We start from the raw sequence: 14,626 nt of genomic DNA on the forward strand, positions 1-14,626 counted from the left end.
CCTTCTCTGAAGAGTTGTCTTCTCTTAGTGGCTTTTTTTGAATGTTTAAATATAAAATCACACCATACTGATGAGCTAGAGTGTATATTGCATTTTAGCACCTCCTGTCCTTGAAGTGACACCCGTCTATCATGCAGCTAACACAAACAAAATAAGGCAATTTAGAATTTCCAATTAAATAGCTAGCATGTCTTTTGACTATGGTAAGAAGCTAAACAGGCAGCATAAAACCGATGCAAATATAGGGAGAACATGCAAACTCTACATAAAAGACAACTCAGCTTACCAGGATTCAATATTTCTGTGAAAATGTAAAGTAATCGACTGTGCCATTACACCATGTTGTTTCTTAGCAATGAACACTTCATAAAATTTAAATTTACATTATAAAACCTGTACAGTATATACAGTACATCACTTCTCGCCATTACACACAACAGCTTTTATATCCTCTTATGAAGGAAAACCTCTGTAGATCAACTCCAAGAACACATTGCTTATATAGACTAAGTCCTTTTAGTCCTCTGAAAATGTTAACTATTATTTACTATAGCTTTGAAAAACAGTATAACTGAAGGAGAGAGAGAGAGAGAGAGAGAGATACCAGAGAGTTTTATTTATGGAGGTCTGCAGTAACAGTCTGAAAAGCAAAATCACATTTGAGGGGAAAATTAATAATTTGTGACATTGTAATACAAAGGCCTGTACTGATATTGAATTTTTTTTTTATATTTGTTACATCACCCACCTCTGTTCCACACAACAACCTATTCAACATGATAACCTATCTTAAACACTTTACGATACTGCAGTTCACTCTAAACCCTTTTATCAGTTGAGGTCCATGGGAAGTCAGTGCCTTTCCCAGCAGCAATAAGTACAAGGTGGTGACACTCAGCAGAGTATCTGTCCATTAAATTGGTTCATAACCAGGCAATACTTTTTTGTTGTTTACCTTTCACATGTAAGAATAATTCATCAATACACACCTTCTAATGTGGACATATTATCTGGAAGTGAGAAACACTAGAATGCCTTGAGATCCCACAGTAAGAGTTGGTGAGTGTGGCTGGGGAAAGGGACATATGTGTGTCTCTCTGCTTAAATGGTTCCCTCAAACTTATCCTTTGACATAATGCTGCATTCACCAGCAAAACAAATTTAAAATCACACTGCTGATATGTGACCTTAAAGCTTTCTGTTCACACATCATATAACTTGCCTGAGTACGCAAAACTGCTTTAAACCTTTAATAATTTTCTACACGTAACAAAGATTGTACAGATAACAGACCTCCATCGAATCATTTAGACTGTTGAAGAGCATACTAACATTTTGAAAGGCAATATTAAGAAATAAATGAATGGCAAGATATCCTAATAACTGCCCTGCACTTTTACAAGTGAAAGCATAAAACACAGCTCCAACAACTTTTAAACAGAATCTCTTGCCATTGACCCTGCTACTCTGCTGTTTCATGGCTAACATGTTTATAGTATTTCAAATGTAACTAGTCATTAATTACAATTAAAAGTGCCAAATTAATTACTTTTTGGTGCCTGGCAGAGTCTTTCAGCTAGTGCCATAAATGGGTGGAGGGTTGTCTAAAAGCCTAATATTCTACTCTATGGAATGACAAGGCCAACATTTGCCTCTAGCAGGTGGGTTTCTTCCCAGTATTGTTTAAAAGCAGCTTTTTGTCAATTGCTCACCAGCTTTTTTAGTTTCACTTTTTTTTTTTCAAATAATTATTAAGTCCTAAGCTAAACATCAGCACAGTTTTCATTGATTTGCAGACAACAAAGTATTACTGTATAGAGTTTTTAGTATTTATAATGGCACAAGTTTTCTTTATACGATTTATTTTCCTGCTGTATAATATTTTCAACTCTTGATTATCTTTTTTTCATCTCTTAGTTTTCCGGGACTGGCTTGTAATGCTACACTGCCCTAGGAATCTTGTCAAATATTTTTTCTTCCATCACTGTACACTTTATCTCTTCGGCCACATGTTAACTCTTCTGCTCCTAGCAAGCTCTTGTCAGTCAGCTCTAAGCAGTTTAGATCTTCCCACACACAGTCAGACTGATTTGTAAGGTACTGTTAAGTAGTTAGAGACATAAAATCTGGACAGTCATGTCTTAAAGCACATCTTAGTGGGGGTGGAGGATGTAAGCAACTACAGTACCTTGTTTTACTGGTAGTTGACTATAGTTCAGTATATCCAAAATGCTCCTACACACAAGGTCACAAGTACCCCACAGTTGAATTTGCTGTCTGTTTGGTAACTAACTCTAATCTCAACTCAAGCACAGGAGGTGTGAACATTTATACGCTTGGGTGCTAGATGCTGCCATAAAACTCTAGGAATCACATTTCAACTCTGCTTCCTCGTCACTCTAGCTGTAACACAAGTATCACTGATAAAGTCATGGCAAAGGTCAGACTCCCAGACCCCTCTGGGTGCTTCTCTAACACTGTGTGCACAATAGCTGGCCTCAGGTTTTGTGGAGCTTGTGCGCAGTACCGCAATTAAGTTTCAAAATACTATTTTACTTTGGTCAAAAACTGTTACTTAATTGACAGGAAAAAAAAACATGGAAAATAAAAGCAAATCTTCAAACATAGGTGACCAGAATTTGATACTACAGGCTTAACTGGCAGGTTTGCTTTCCCATTTGGCTGCCCCAAGTTCAAGTTCTGGGAAATGGCACAAGGCAAGGCAGCTACAAAGGTTGAACTAAATTCATTCCAGCAGATAATGAGGGGCCTAAAAATAGACAGCAGCTTTGAAAAGGAGGCAAGCGGATAAGCCCAATGATCAGATTGCATCCCAGGCTGAATTCATTTTTTATGCATCAAACTGACAAGGACTGGTCTTGAGTTCTTCTATCATGATGCTCTCATGCCATAGATCAAACAATGCTTCTAAGGTGGCTATGAACTTGCCACCTGATTAAGCTTTGAGAACATGTGTATGACAGTGCCAATATCCTTTAACTTATCTTGTTTGGCAATGTAGTGCATTAAAAAGTTAAGTCGACTTACACCAGAAAGTGAATAAAAACAGCTTTAGGTATACTAACAAACACTGAAATACATTTTAAAAATCTTGTCTTTTATTAGTAGAAAGACTTAAAAAAATATATCAGACCATAACTTTACTTAGAGTATATACAGCACATTTACATGTACACTATTCACAGCGCATTCACACACACAGTGAAAGAGATCCTATTCTATTCATTCTCTAATGCCTAGTCACAAACAAAAGAAATCAAGTTATAGTACAACTAGCAGTGTATGCCTGTGCTGTAAAAAGCCCGGGCTCCTAGAAACTATTGAAATTGTCAGAAAAAAATTGAAAAGCAGAGTTGACGGTTTTGTTTTGCAGATGAGCTCACCCCCTTATCTATCAGAAGCTAGGCGAGTTTCTCTCTCCTCGAAGGTTTCGTTTTGCTGATTTGCTCACCTCGCTTGTGTATTAGTGGCTAAGTGAGTTTGTCTTTCGTCGCCAGTTTCACTTTGGAGACGGAGTCACTTTCTTTCAGCTTCATGCTGTAGCCTCGCAATTCCGGGCTGGACAGACAGACGTACACACTTCCTTGCGTAGACGTTTATATATAAGATATGTTAAAATACAAACTACCATAAAAAAACTTGTCAAACTAATTTTATTCCAATAAAATGATTTAATATTTTTTAAATAATTTCTGTGATGGAACGGATAAAGCCAGCTCCCTTAACTGGACTAGGAGCCAAAATTAAGGATGCTCTAAAAGGGAGCTGCAATCTTCCCTCAATGATGTGGCAGTAGGTTGTGGAGGTTGGCCCGGACACAGACAGGCAGACACGTTGTCACCCACAAACACATTTATTTACACTATATACAGTCAAAAGTGCACCACAAAACCCCACAAGTCCCCAAAGTCCTGGCCACACAATGCCTTTCTTACTCTTCAGGCCGCCTGCCTCCTCCAGCAAGCTCAGTCCACTCCGCTCCCAACTCTCGCCCCGAATGAAGGGAGGCGGCCCCTTTAATCCACACGTGGATGTGCTATAGGTACTTCCCGGCAACCTCCCACCGACACGCCCCCGTGTGGCGGAAGTGCCGGCTGTATCCCCGGAAGCACTCCGGATGTCCCTGCTCCTCTTCCCTCAAGCACTTCTTGGTGTGGCGGAAGTGCTGAGGTCCAGGGCTTCAAAGGCATGGGGGTGCCCCCTGGCGGTGACCACTGGCCCCTACAGGGTGGAGCTCCAAAGCTCTGTACCCGTGGACCCCAAAGGAACCAGGGCGGTCGCCCCCAGATGGTCTGAGGAAGGCGCAAGCCCTCCTCTGGACCTCCTGGGTGTCCCGGCCGGGTCGCCACCCCAGCCACCTCTGACGAGGTGCACCGGAGCTGGCATCATAGCAGCCATAGATAAAAGTCAGCTGGGGAAGCAACCCAACTGGGGTGATTAAGAGTCTGTTATCTGGTCAGGTGACTTGAAATATGGGACAATGAGAGACTGCCTGATATGGGTAGAATGTACACTGGGTGGCAGTATCCTTTCTGGCAGGCCCCAGTATGTAAGCTGTGGTGCCATATGGCCACCCTGTTGGATTCTGTGGTGGCCATCAGGGGGAGCTGCATGGAATTGACTACTGAGTGAGCAGGGTGATCCTGCCTACCCCAGAACTGCTTCCCAGAGGCACTAGATTGAGCACCGGGAATACTTTCAGGTTGGGAGTTTAAAGAGAGAACCCTCTACTTGTCCCAGGAGTCAAAGTTGGGAACAGAGAAAGGCAACTCTCCTCTAGGAGGAGTGGCCAAGTAAAGAGAAAAGGAAGGAAATAAGAAAGAAAGAGTGTGTTGTATTTTGATCAAAAGAAGGCTGTATAAAGGTATTCTCAGAAGTATTTAATTAGAACTGGACTGTTGTGGTACAATTGTGTTTGGTTTTTGGGTCTCAGTGGTGACCCCTAGAGGCCAAATTGTTTAAATTATATATTACAGATTGAAAAAAAAGTTAAAAATGACAAAACAAACGTTTCATATTTATTATGAACATTAATAAAACTATGTTTCATTTGGTGTTAACAACATTAATACATTTTCTATAATTGGAAACAATGCTTGACCTCACAAATCACAAGATTGATTCAAGCTCTGATTTTCTCTCTTTAGTCCAAGGTGGTAATAATAGAGCTGGGGACCTAAAATCAGATTGGCACCTCTTCTGGTTTTCTATTTAATGTATACTAGAAGTTAAAAATATGATTAGAAGCTCATAATTCATTTATATTTATAATAATGCAATAATTATTCATTCGCTTCAAAGTGTTATTTTGGCTTAATATAGTAATGGATAAGCTGATTAAAAACAAGGATATGTTAGAACATAGGAGTATGCATTTACTCTATTGACTTAACTTCAGCATTTCCACTGTACTTTTCCATTCCAATTCAGTGTTACATGGTGCTACATTCTATCCAGTATGTCAGAGGCAAGGAAGGAAGTAGCCCTGTATGGGCACCAGTCTTATCACAGGGCATACTCACGCATACTTGCTCATACAGGACCAATTTAGAGTTGTTAATATCCCCAACATGAATGTCAGTTTGTATGGGAGGACACAAGATCACAAGGAGAATGTTCTACCTCTCCAACTCCACTCAGCAGTAGGACCAAACTCTGTATTGCCCATGCCACCCATCAAACATACTGCTTTGTTTAATTATTTCAGTAGCTAAAACAAGTAGGTGACTTTATTGTGCAGCTGTCAATGGAGCAGAATGATGCATTGAAAAAGGCTGGAAGAGTTTGTGTTCACGCTTTCTTTGCTGTTATGGTATAATTCCCTTAATAAAATCAAATACATTGGTTATCAATAATTAAATGCCTCAGACAAGAAACTCAAAAAATATTGGCAAAATGTCAAGATTTGTGCTGTTTGATCTTCTTGAGTACATGCATTTCTCTAAGAAAAATAAGAAGGTGAAGAAGTACTATTTTGCAATTAATATCTTTTTAAATATTTACCCAAATACTTTAGCATGAAAACTTATTTTTGGACTAACTTAGGAACTCCAGGAAACACAGTACCTTTCAAAATAGGCTAACAGAAATAACAAGAGTTATTTCAGAAAGAAAACATCAGCTTAATGTGTTGATTTCATCCATAAATTACTTAAATGGAGATACATCGAGTTGAGTCTCCTGCTTTCAAATTCCCATACAGCATTCTTTTCCCTTAAATACATTAATATGGCAAATGAGACTGTAAGGTGATAATCCAAACTGACTTTGACTAAACTGTATAAACCAGCATGATTTGTAGGCTGATACAGACGGAGCAGTAGCATTTCTTCCTGCTCCTTGTCAGAAGGTTAAACTGCAATTCAACCCTAGACTGCATAATGAAGACAGCGCAGATGTAGCATGTTCCTGCTAACGTTGCCTGATGACTATGTATGTAATTTTTCCTATGTGAAATAATAACTGTCAGTGATTTCAGCTTTTTGAGCAAGAAAAGTTTTCAAAGCCCTGAAGGTCTCACATGCTATTTATTAGGCTAGATTAATGATGTCAGCATGTAGGGTATGTTGTCCTCAATTCAAATTGATCCTGAGGCCAATGCTGCACAGGCAGTGAAGCATTTTCACAAATAAAAGCACAGAATATGAAAATCAAAATGCATGCAATGTATTTTTAAAGCCTACTGAAATTATAATAACAAGGAGTAGTACAAGGCCAACAAAAAAAGAGATTAACAGATTGAGAAAGTGTCAGTTTCAAAGCCAAGCCTTTTTTGGGGACCTTTGCAAAAAAAAAATTAACATGAAAAATCTGAACGTAAAAGAAAAAATGGATCCCTGAGAGCTCATTAATATACTGTACAATGTGTCCACTTATACTTAAGTACTAAAATAACTCTTCTTGAATGGAATTTACTGGATTCTTCCTAGGGCTGTGTCACAGAAACAGCTAAATCTGGTAGCCTTTTCACACAATAGGAACAGACCTATGAGACAAGGCAACCTGTTTCGAGTCCATCTATTAAATCTAATAAAAAAATATGATTGATGAGAGAATTTTTTCTAAATGAAGAAAAGAACTCTTTCCAGACACACACTACAAGTTTCCTCTTATTAATGGTTTGATGACGTAAATGTTTAAGCCTGCCAACCTCAAGTTACAGAATGTTTCTAAACGTCTTCCCAAACACATTGCTTTGTATAAGTTAAAAGTTAAAAATGACAACAGGCTGCCACACTTCCCCACTTCTTATCCAGGTTGATGTTTGAAATGTGTCATGGCGCAGCCTTCAAAAAGTTTTATAAGGTCATTTGATCCTCTCTAATAAAATGGCTTCTCTCCTTACAGGGAGCAATGATCCCTGTAGTCGAGATGAGCTCTGTTCAGATGACAGGACAGACAGTGCCAGTTATAAGAAATCTAAACAAAGCTTACCTTACTATTAATATAAAAATATTGTACCCCCCCCCCCCCCAAAAAGTTTACTTTCTTTCTAATTTGTTTGATGTTATATGTTATAGAACTGTGTGCTTCCTTGACAGAATCATAAAAGGATCTTGAAATTTTGTCATGTTTTCTACCTTAGGCACTCTTTGTGTGTTCAATTTTCATTGTCACTTTTTTGCAGAACAATTGTAGGGCCTGCAGGGCACAATACCCATAGCTGTTCACACTTGCCAAGAATAACTTAAGATGCCCTTTTATTTCAAAAACCAGATATGCTCCTTTCCCCTCTACCTCGCTACATTTAGAACTTTTGTGGAAAAGATGCCAGATCTTGTTGCTAGCACACAAGAAAAAGAAAATCTGTGGGATGGAGCAGGAAAGGGGAGTGTGGGTGTGGGGTTTAACTTGTCTGTCATATTGGATACAAAACTATAAATTTCAGCTGGAAGTTAAGATTTTTTTTAGTTATGTGGGCTTTTTTTTCTAAACTATCTCTCTGTGAGCAGTCTGCATAAAGAGTTTTGCATTATACTTTGGTTTGTTTTGAAATAGTTTTGCATGCCAAAACTACAAGAAGCTTTTGGAAAGAGCTGTGTTCATCATTCCATGTTAAAGAAAAACTCAAAAATTGTAATTTGCTATTAAACCTCCTTCCTAGGAACTCATTCTTCTTGCCTATTTGCCCTATCCAAACAGTCTTTCGCACTATACATAAATATCTGTTTTACTTATTCAGTTAGTCAGAGCTGTTTAATGGATTGTTTCTAACAATCTGTTTGGTCTGAGTTAAAGTTTTAAACTCTAAGTCTCATTCTAGCAAATGCTCAGTCTTTCAAATGTTGGCAAAGAAAGACACATAAAACGAGTCAAGTAAAATGAAACCCCAAGCAGTCTGAACTATGATTGGTTTCAAAAATAGCCCTTCCTTTTTTCAGCTATAACATAATCATTTTTCTTTAAGGTTTCTGACTCTTACATGATTTCCTCAAACCCATGATGCTTTTCTGCAGAATACTAAGTTTTCCTAGGTAATGCAGAACTCTTAGGATTGTACAGACAACATAGCAAGCAAAGTGGTGCTGCCACCACCTGCCAGCTATGCAATATACAACAAAACTGGAACCAAGACAGCTCTCTCTGGCCTTCCCCTATCACTTATCTATGAAACTGCCAGGACTTAACCATCCTGATCACCGTCATTTGTTTCCGCCAAATGAAGGAACTGTTGCATACCAATGGTGTCCTAATTCAAAATAATGCACAATCTTACTAGATTTGAACGCTGATAACAAGAAAAAGAGTATGGTGCAAGAAAATATTATGAATGGTTGTCACTTGGGTTGGCATGGTGATACAGTGGTTAGTCCTTTTACCTCACAGCTCAGGGACTTGGGGATTAATTTCTGGACTGGTCACTGTCCATTTGTAATTTGCAAATTTTTTTCCATCTCCTTATATTTTTTTTCCAAGGATTACGTCTCTGAATTCCACAGATTGTATGCATTTTGTTAATCTGTGTTTCTGAATGGGCCTATTATTAGCGAGTGGGGATGTGTGCTCAGAATAAACAAGCTCAGAAAGTTCATACACAGGTGGATATTGTTAAAAATAAAACTCACTCTACAACTTCTTCAAAACTTCTTAATCCAAAACTATTTATAGTTGTTATTTTCTTTTAAATACTCTCAAATACTTTGAACTTAACAAAACGCATGCTTTGCTAAGCTTTCATAAAAACTAGAAATAGTAATACGGAATCTGTATTTTGAAGTAATTAAAAAAAAACCTTTTCACAAAAAAACTAATCAATCCAAAGTTTGTTATAGATGGAAATCAAGAAAAAGCGTAGTGATTTACTGATACCTAGAGGCAACAGTGAATGTCATGGCATTTCTGCGCAATGTCTATTAAGTCACTGTCGCATAATGAGGAATGCTAGTGCTTCTATTACCAAGTGAAGAATGGCAAAGTAGTCATTGCTGACATATGATACCACAGTGGTTCAGTCATGAGGTGAAAACCAACAATCCATGTCTTAAGATGAACCTAAATTAGTGGTGTCCCAAGGGTACATGTCCAGTGGAAAAATGACAGACAAGGCTTATTAATAATACAATAGTGTATTACAGTACATTCCCCTGTCAAACAAAAACCATTAATTCCTGGCTAATTCTGGGTTCAAATGATAATTGAGATGTATCTACCGCAAATACGACTTTTCCCTAAATTTTACTTCTTAGTCATCCTTTCAAGTTAAAGACTTGAGTGAGGAAGTAAAGATTATGTTTACCTCTTTTGCAAGTCATTTTGGATAAAAGTCTCTGCCATGCAAATAAAAGTAAAAAACCAAACACTTTTAAATATAACTCATAACATTTTCATTGTATAGTAAAGAGTGTTCTGAGGTAATTCAGGTGGCAGTATACAAAACTTTTCAGTTTAATTTCCTCTCCCCTTTCCTACAGTAATTTAAAAAACATACATATGAAATTGTGCCTATTTACCTTTTAACATTTCTCTTTTTACAAGTTAAAGACAACATTTCACAATTTCACATAACAGTTTTTTGTCATTCACAGAGGTTTAGGCTCCTAATTCTATTGTTAACAATAACAAAATTTATTGAAAAATTCTTTCAATAGTTATAAAAAAATCTTATTTTGTATATAGCTGATAAAAAAATGACATGAAACAGATTTTATTCTGAAATATTCACTGTGGGAATAATAGTGTGTTCCATTAGGCTGCTGTACTTAGATGTGTGTCTGTTAACTGGGTAGTTCTGTAGTAATACAATCAACACAGGACCTTCTTGAATCCTCTGTGGTCATTTGAATTATTGATTGTAAATACCTATACTTAAATGTTCTAGTACTCCGGCCATAAACCCCGACTTTGCTGAAAATAATTATATTTTTTAACATCATAGTCCCATTACTTTGAACACATTTGTTCCATTTTTAATAGTATTCTAACAACTTTTAACACATGACTGTCAAGCGACATTTAGAACATATTTGTGAGTTTCTGTACAAAATGTTATATAATGTTTCCAAACCTGCTCATTCCATTTCAGAAATATACAGGAGCCAGGGTATAGTCACATTTGAAACTGTTTCAACCTCTTTATTCTCAAACATTTCCTAAATTCTGCATTATGACTAAAAAAAGTCCTTGAATCAAACCCTGGAGTGGAAACATTAGAATTCCACAAACTACTGTATCTGACACTAGGCATAGGAACAGTATCCAAGTGACAAGAGTTTTATAGTGTATATGATTTGTTTGAGACAAGCATGTTGGTTCAGGAGTTAACACCACTACCTCATATCTCTAGGATACTGGGTATGATTTCCAAAAATGTGCAGATTAAGTTCATTGGCAACTTTAAGCTGTTCCAGTATCTGTGTGTCTTTGTATATATGTGTATATGTGAGTGTACCTTTCTTTGGACTTTCATTTTTGTCTAGGGCTTGCTCAAACACTGTGCATAAGACTGCCAGGATAGGTGTCACCTCTCTACAAACCTATAATGAATTATTTTTTTGGTATTTTGTACACTGCATTTATTAAGCATAAAGAACACAAATTAAGTAATCATTCAGTTTCTAAGTATACATTTAATGCCACTAAGAAAAGTTTACAAATAAATTGCATTTCAGTAGTAAAAGAGAATTGTCAAAGGCTAATCACCGTCTTAAAACTTTGAAACTAAGAGTAACGGAATGGTGAGAGGTTTTGTCTGCATTGGCAAGAAAGTTGATGGCTACAATTAAATATGCCAGACAACTATTCGGCATACAAGTTAAATCATATTTCAGCAGTGTCTTCATATTGTCACTGAGTACTTGTAGAAGAAAAAAAACTAAACTGAAAAAATGTGCACAGGTCTGTTGAGGTTTGTCACGAAGAATTAAAAGGAATATACAGTACAAACATTACCTCATGACCAACAACAAAAAGATAGCATTGTTAACCACATCAATATTCAAACATTCAGATTGTTTTAGGCAATAAACCGTTTCTCAAAAGTTTCTCAAAAGGTTATAGTCACTGCTTTTTTTTTTTGTGGTAGGCAATGCACTGACAAGCTAATTACAGTAGAAGCCAGAGGTTTTGAAGATTCAGTGCCATTTTGACAGCTCTACGCCCTTCGGCGATTCTAACCGATTTATGCCCTGTATTAAAGCTGCCTAGTAATCTCTGCTTGCCTATGACCCATCCCCCAGTAAAAGCTTGTAAAGAGGCATTACGAGGAAACATCTTGAAAAGATTGCGCTGATTCATTGCACTGCTATAGGGTGACGATGGCTGTACAATATACAGACTCGCTGAGGCAGAAAACCCCATCTACTCTAGCTTATACTAGAATCCTGCTAACTGCACAGTTATCTTGAGCCTGTGGGGTTAATTAACTGCACACTTGACGTTTAATCAGATCTGTCTGCTTTTAGTCAGTCAGTCCCTCGTTCATTTTTTTTTATTGAACCTCCCATCCCCCTGTCTTCTCCCTTTGTGATTTAATATGAACAGTAACCCAACTCTGAACACCACCCACAAGTTTAAACTTTAGGGCAGGCTAGTCAGAGTTCAGCTTTGCCAAAAGCAAATGCCCCCAGGAATTTAATACACTTCTTGACTCTGTTTGGAAATCTCCCACAGCAATTTTTTTTCCCAGCAAACAAATTCATGTTTGGTTTGGAGATGAGGAGTTTCAAACTAAACTTGAAATGTAAACTTAACGAGTGCAAAGCAACATGCAGCACTGTTTTTCATTGTAAGAGGACCCTTCTGGCACTACTCGATCAGCAGATATTCAGACACCCAGCTGGAGATGGAACAGTGACAGGGATGCAATTAAAACGTTGTAATATATTTGAAACCTGTTAACATGCAAAACCTATTAACTTTATTGGAACTGTGAAGGAATTACCTTTGCAAACATCACTATAAGTTCTGAATGTATACTAATGTAACATTCATGTGGTTCATTACTTTAGTGATGGATAAATGATCCAACTAAACATACAGGCAGATTGCTACACAGTCTAATAACATATTTATACACATACTAAACTGCAGAGTTTGACAATTTGGGAAAAGCCCTTTACCTCGAGAAATTGTTGTAATGGTGTACAGTAAATTGCAGTGTTTATAATGTATTACTTACGACTTCCTCTAATCCATTCAGATTCACAAGTAAAGCGTATCGTCCTTACTGACTCACCTATTCAAATCAAAAATCATGCACAAAGTATTGAATTAAAATATATAAGTGGACTCCTCAAAGTAAGAAAGCTGAGCGCATGGTAAAAGTAGCACACGCTCATATTTCACTGAATGCAAACATAAGAGCCTCACAAATGTAGGTCGCAATCGGCAGCGCCTCACACCTAACCAGGTGGCATTGAACAAAAAAAGAGGGGGGCCATAGGGGGTGGGGGGCGGTGGCATTCGGTTCTTCTACTGTCATAACCGCACGTTTAAAACTTGATTCTGTAAGTGCGCTGTGATAGCAATTTTAGCATAGCAGTTCTCCGTTTAACTAGAAGGTGTTTGCCGATTGCTGCATTACCTATTGAGCAAAATCGTACGCATCAGCAGCTATCTTCCCTGAAGCTAACTGTCTGGACGCGTGGAGATGAGGCAGTGCGCCGCGGAGTCGCGTTGCAGCGCGGATATTCGCTATAAGAGACACGGCACCTCATCCCAGTGAACCTGCTGCTCGCAATACCGTGCCAGAATAAAAATGGGCGATTTTTGTACCACAGTTAAGGAAGGGCGGCGGCGAGGAACGCTTTAAAAACTTCTACTGCAAACAATTCTGAAAATTCGCGTTGTAATGATTTATCACCAGGCATTACACAAAGAAGTTACTTCTTTGCCTTTCAAGTAGCCATCTGTATAAAATCGACCTTTTAAGTCTGCATCTATGGCCACCAGTGCAGGTGCGTTGTGGATTTATATCCTTGTTTAATGTAATAAGTAACACACGTTCAATATTTGCCTTCCTAAACTATTGTTATATCTGGCTATACACATTCGTCATATGTTGTACCACTCGTTACACAAACACAATACACCCTTTAATTACTTACATATCATCAGAAATACACTTTAAGACTGAGCTTCCATTAAACCCCCCGACACGGACACGAACAGAAACACTGCAGCCTAAACGCGGCTCCCCCTCCCCCGTCAGACCACCACTACTTACCGGCTAGAACGGGATGGTGCTCTTTGTAGCCTTTCTCGTGTCGGCAAATTCCCCTGCCGTGCAGCAGGGCGTGAAGCGGCTTTTCCTCTCCATTCCTCGGCAGACAGCGAAGCCCCTGAGTGCACGGTTGCGTGTACACGCCACACTGCTGCCCCTCGGACAGCGCGCACGTTAGGCAGCAGCCACAGCCCGGCTCCTTGACCAGCTCGCAGCCGCCCGTTACCGGGGGGCACATTGATAGGGCTTTTTGATCACAAGCATCGCAGGGTACATAGGAGCCCAAACACTGGGACAGTCCCAAACAGCATGACAACAGAAATAAGTCCAGGTACATCTTCTTAATTTACGATGAAAAAAAAAAAACAAAAAAGCGGGGGATAGGTTCACTGGTTGAATCTGAAAATGACAAATGCCGGGTGCTGAACTCCTCCAGACCTTCTTCAGAGTTAAATTGGTTTATAGCTGCTCACCACAGGCGTGTCGAAATGCGTGCCCTTCTGAGCTGTCACTTCAGGATTCCCTTTTTAGCATCCACGCGCACCTGTGGCCAGTCACTGTGTACTGAGCAGGATCTTTGCTTTATGCACTATCACCCACTTGCTCATTTAAGATTTTGAAAAAAAAAATGTTTAGTTAAAATAAATGTACATACAGTATACTTATAAAAAGAATTGTAACAAAAAATGCAGAAAAAATTAATATCAAAGGTGCAAAGCGTTTAATTAAAAATAGACCTTTCCAAAAAACTTTTTTTTCTTTGGAAAATAAAACAGAGAAAGATCAGTGTCAAATTATCTGTGTGTGCAAGTAACTGCAAATCAGTATACACAATCCCACAAGTTTTTAGGCGTATCCAATTCTTCCCCCCCAGGACAACTTTCTACACAGACTGATCCACTAAAGGGCACGCTTGCCCTTTTAAACACCGATTATGCAGTATTC

The 14,626-nt window shown here is 38.4% G+C and overlaps 1 protein-coding gene across 1 annotated transcript in view; it reads right to left on the bottom strand.

The window, feature by feature from the left end:
• Positions 1-14,624, bottom strand: part of LOC120531203 (insulin-like growth factor-binding protein 5) — a 45,291-nt gene extending 30,667 nt beyond the window's left edge. The window contains exon 1 of the mRNA XM_039756401.1: positions 13,685-14,624. Coding sequence (XP_039612335.1) covers positions 13,685-14,018 — 334 coding nt within the window. The 5' untranslated portion in view covers positions 14,019-14,624. The remainder of the gene's footprint in view (positions 1-13,684) is intronic.
• Between the last annotated feature and the right edge of the window lie 2 nt (positions 14,625-14,626).

The sequence above is a fragment of the Polypterus senegalus genome, chromosome 6 (assembly GCF_016835505.1).
Source record: "Polypterus senegalus isolate Bchr_013 chromosome 6, ASM1683550v1, whole genome shotgun sequence".
NCBI lineage: Eukaryota > Metazoa > Chordata > Cladistia > Polypteriformes > Polypteridae > Polypterus > Polypterus senegalus.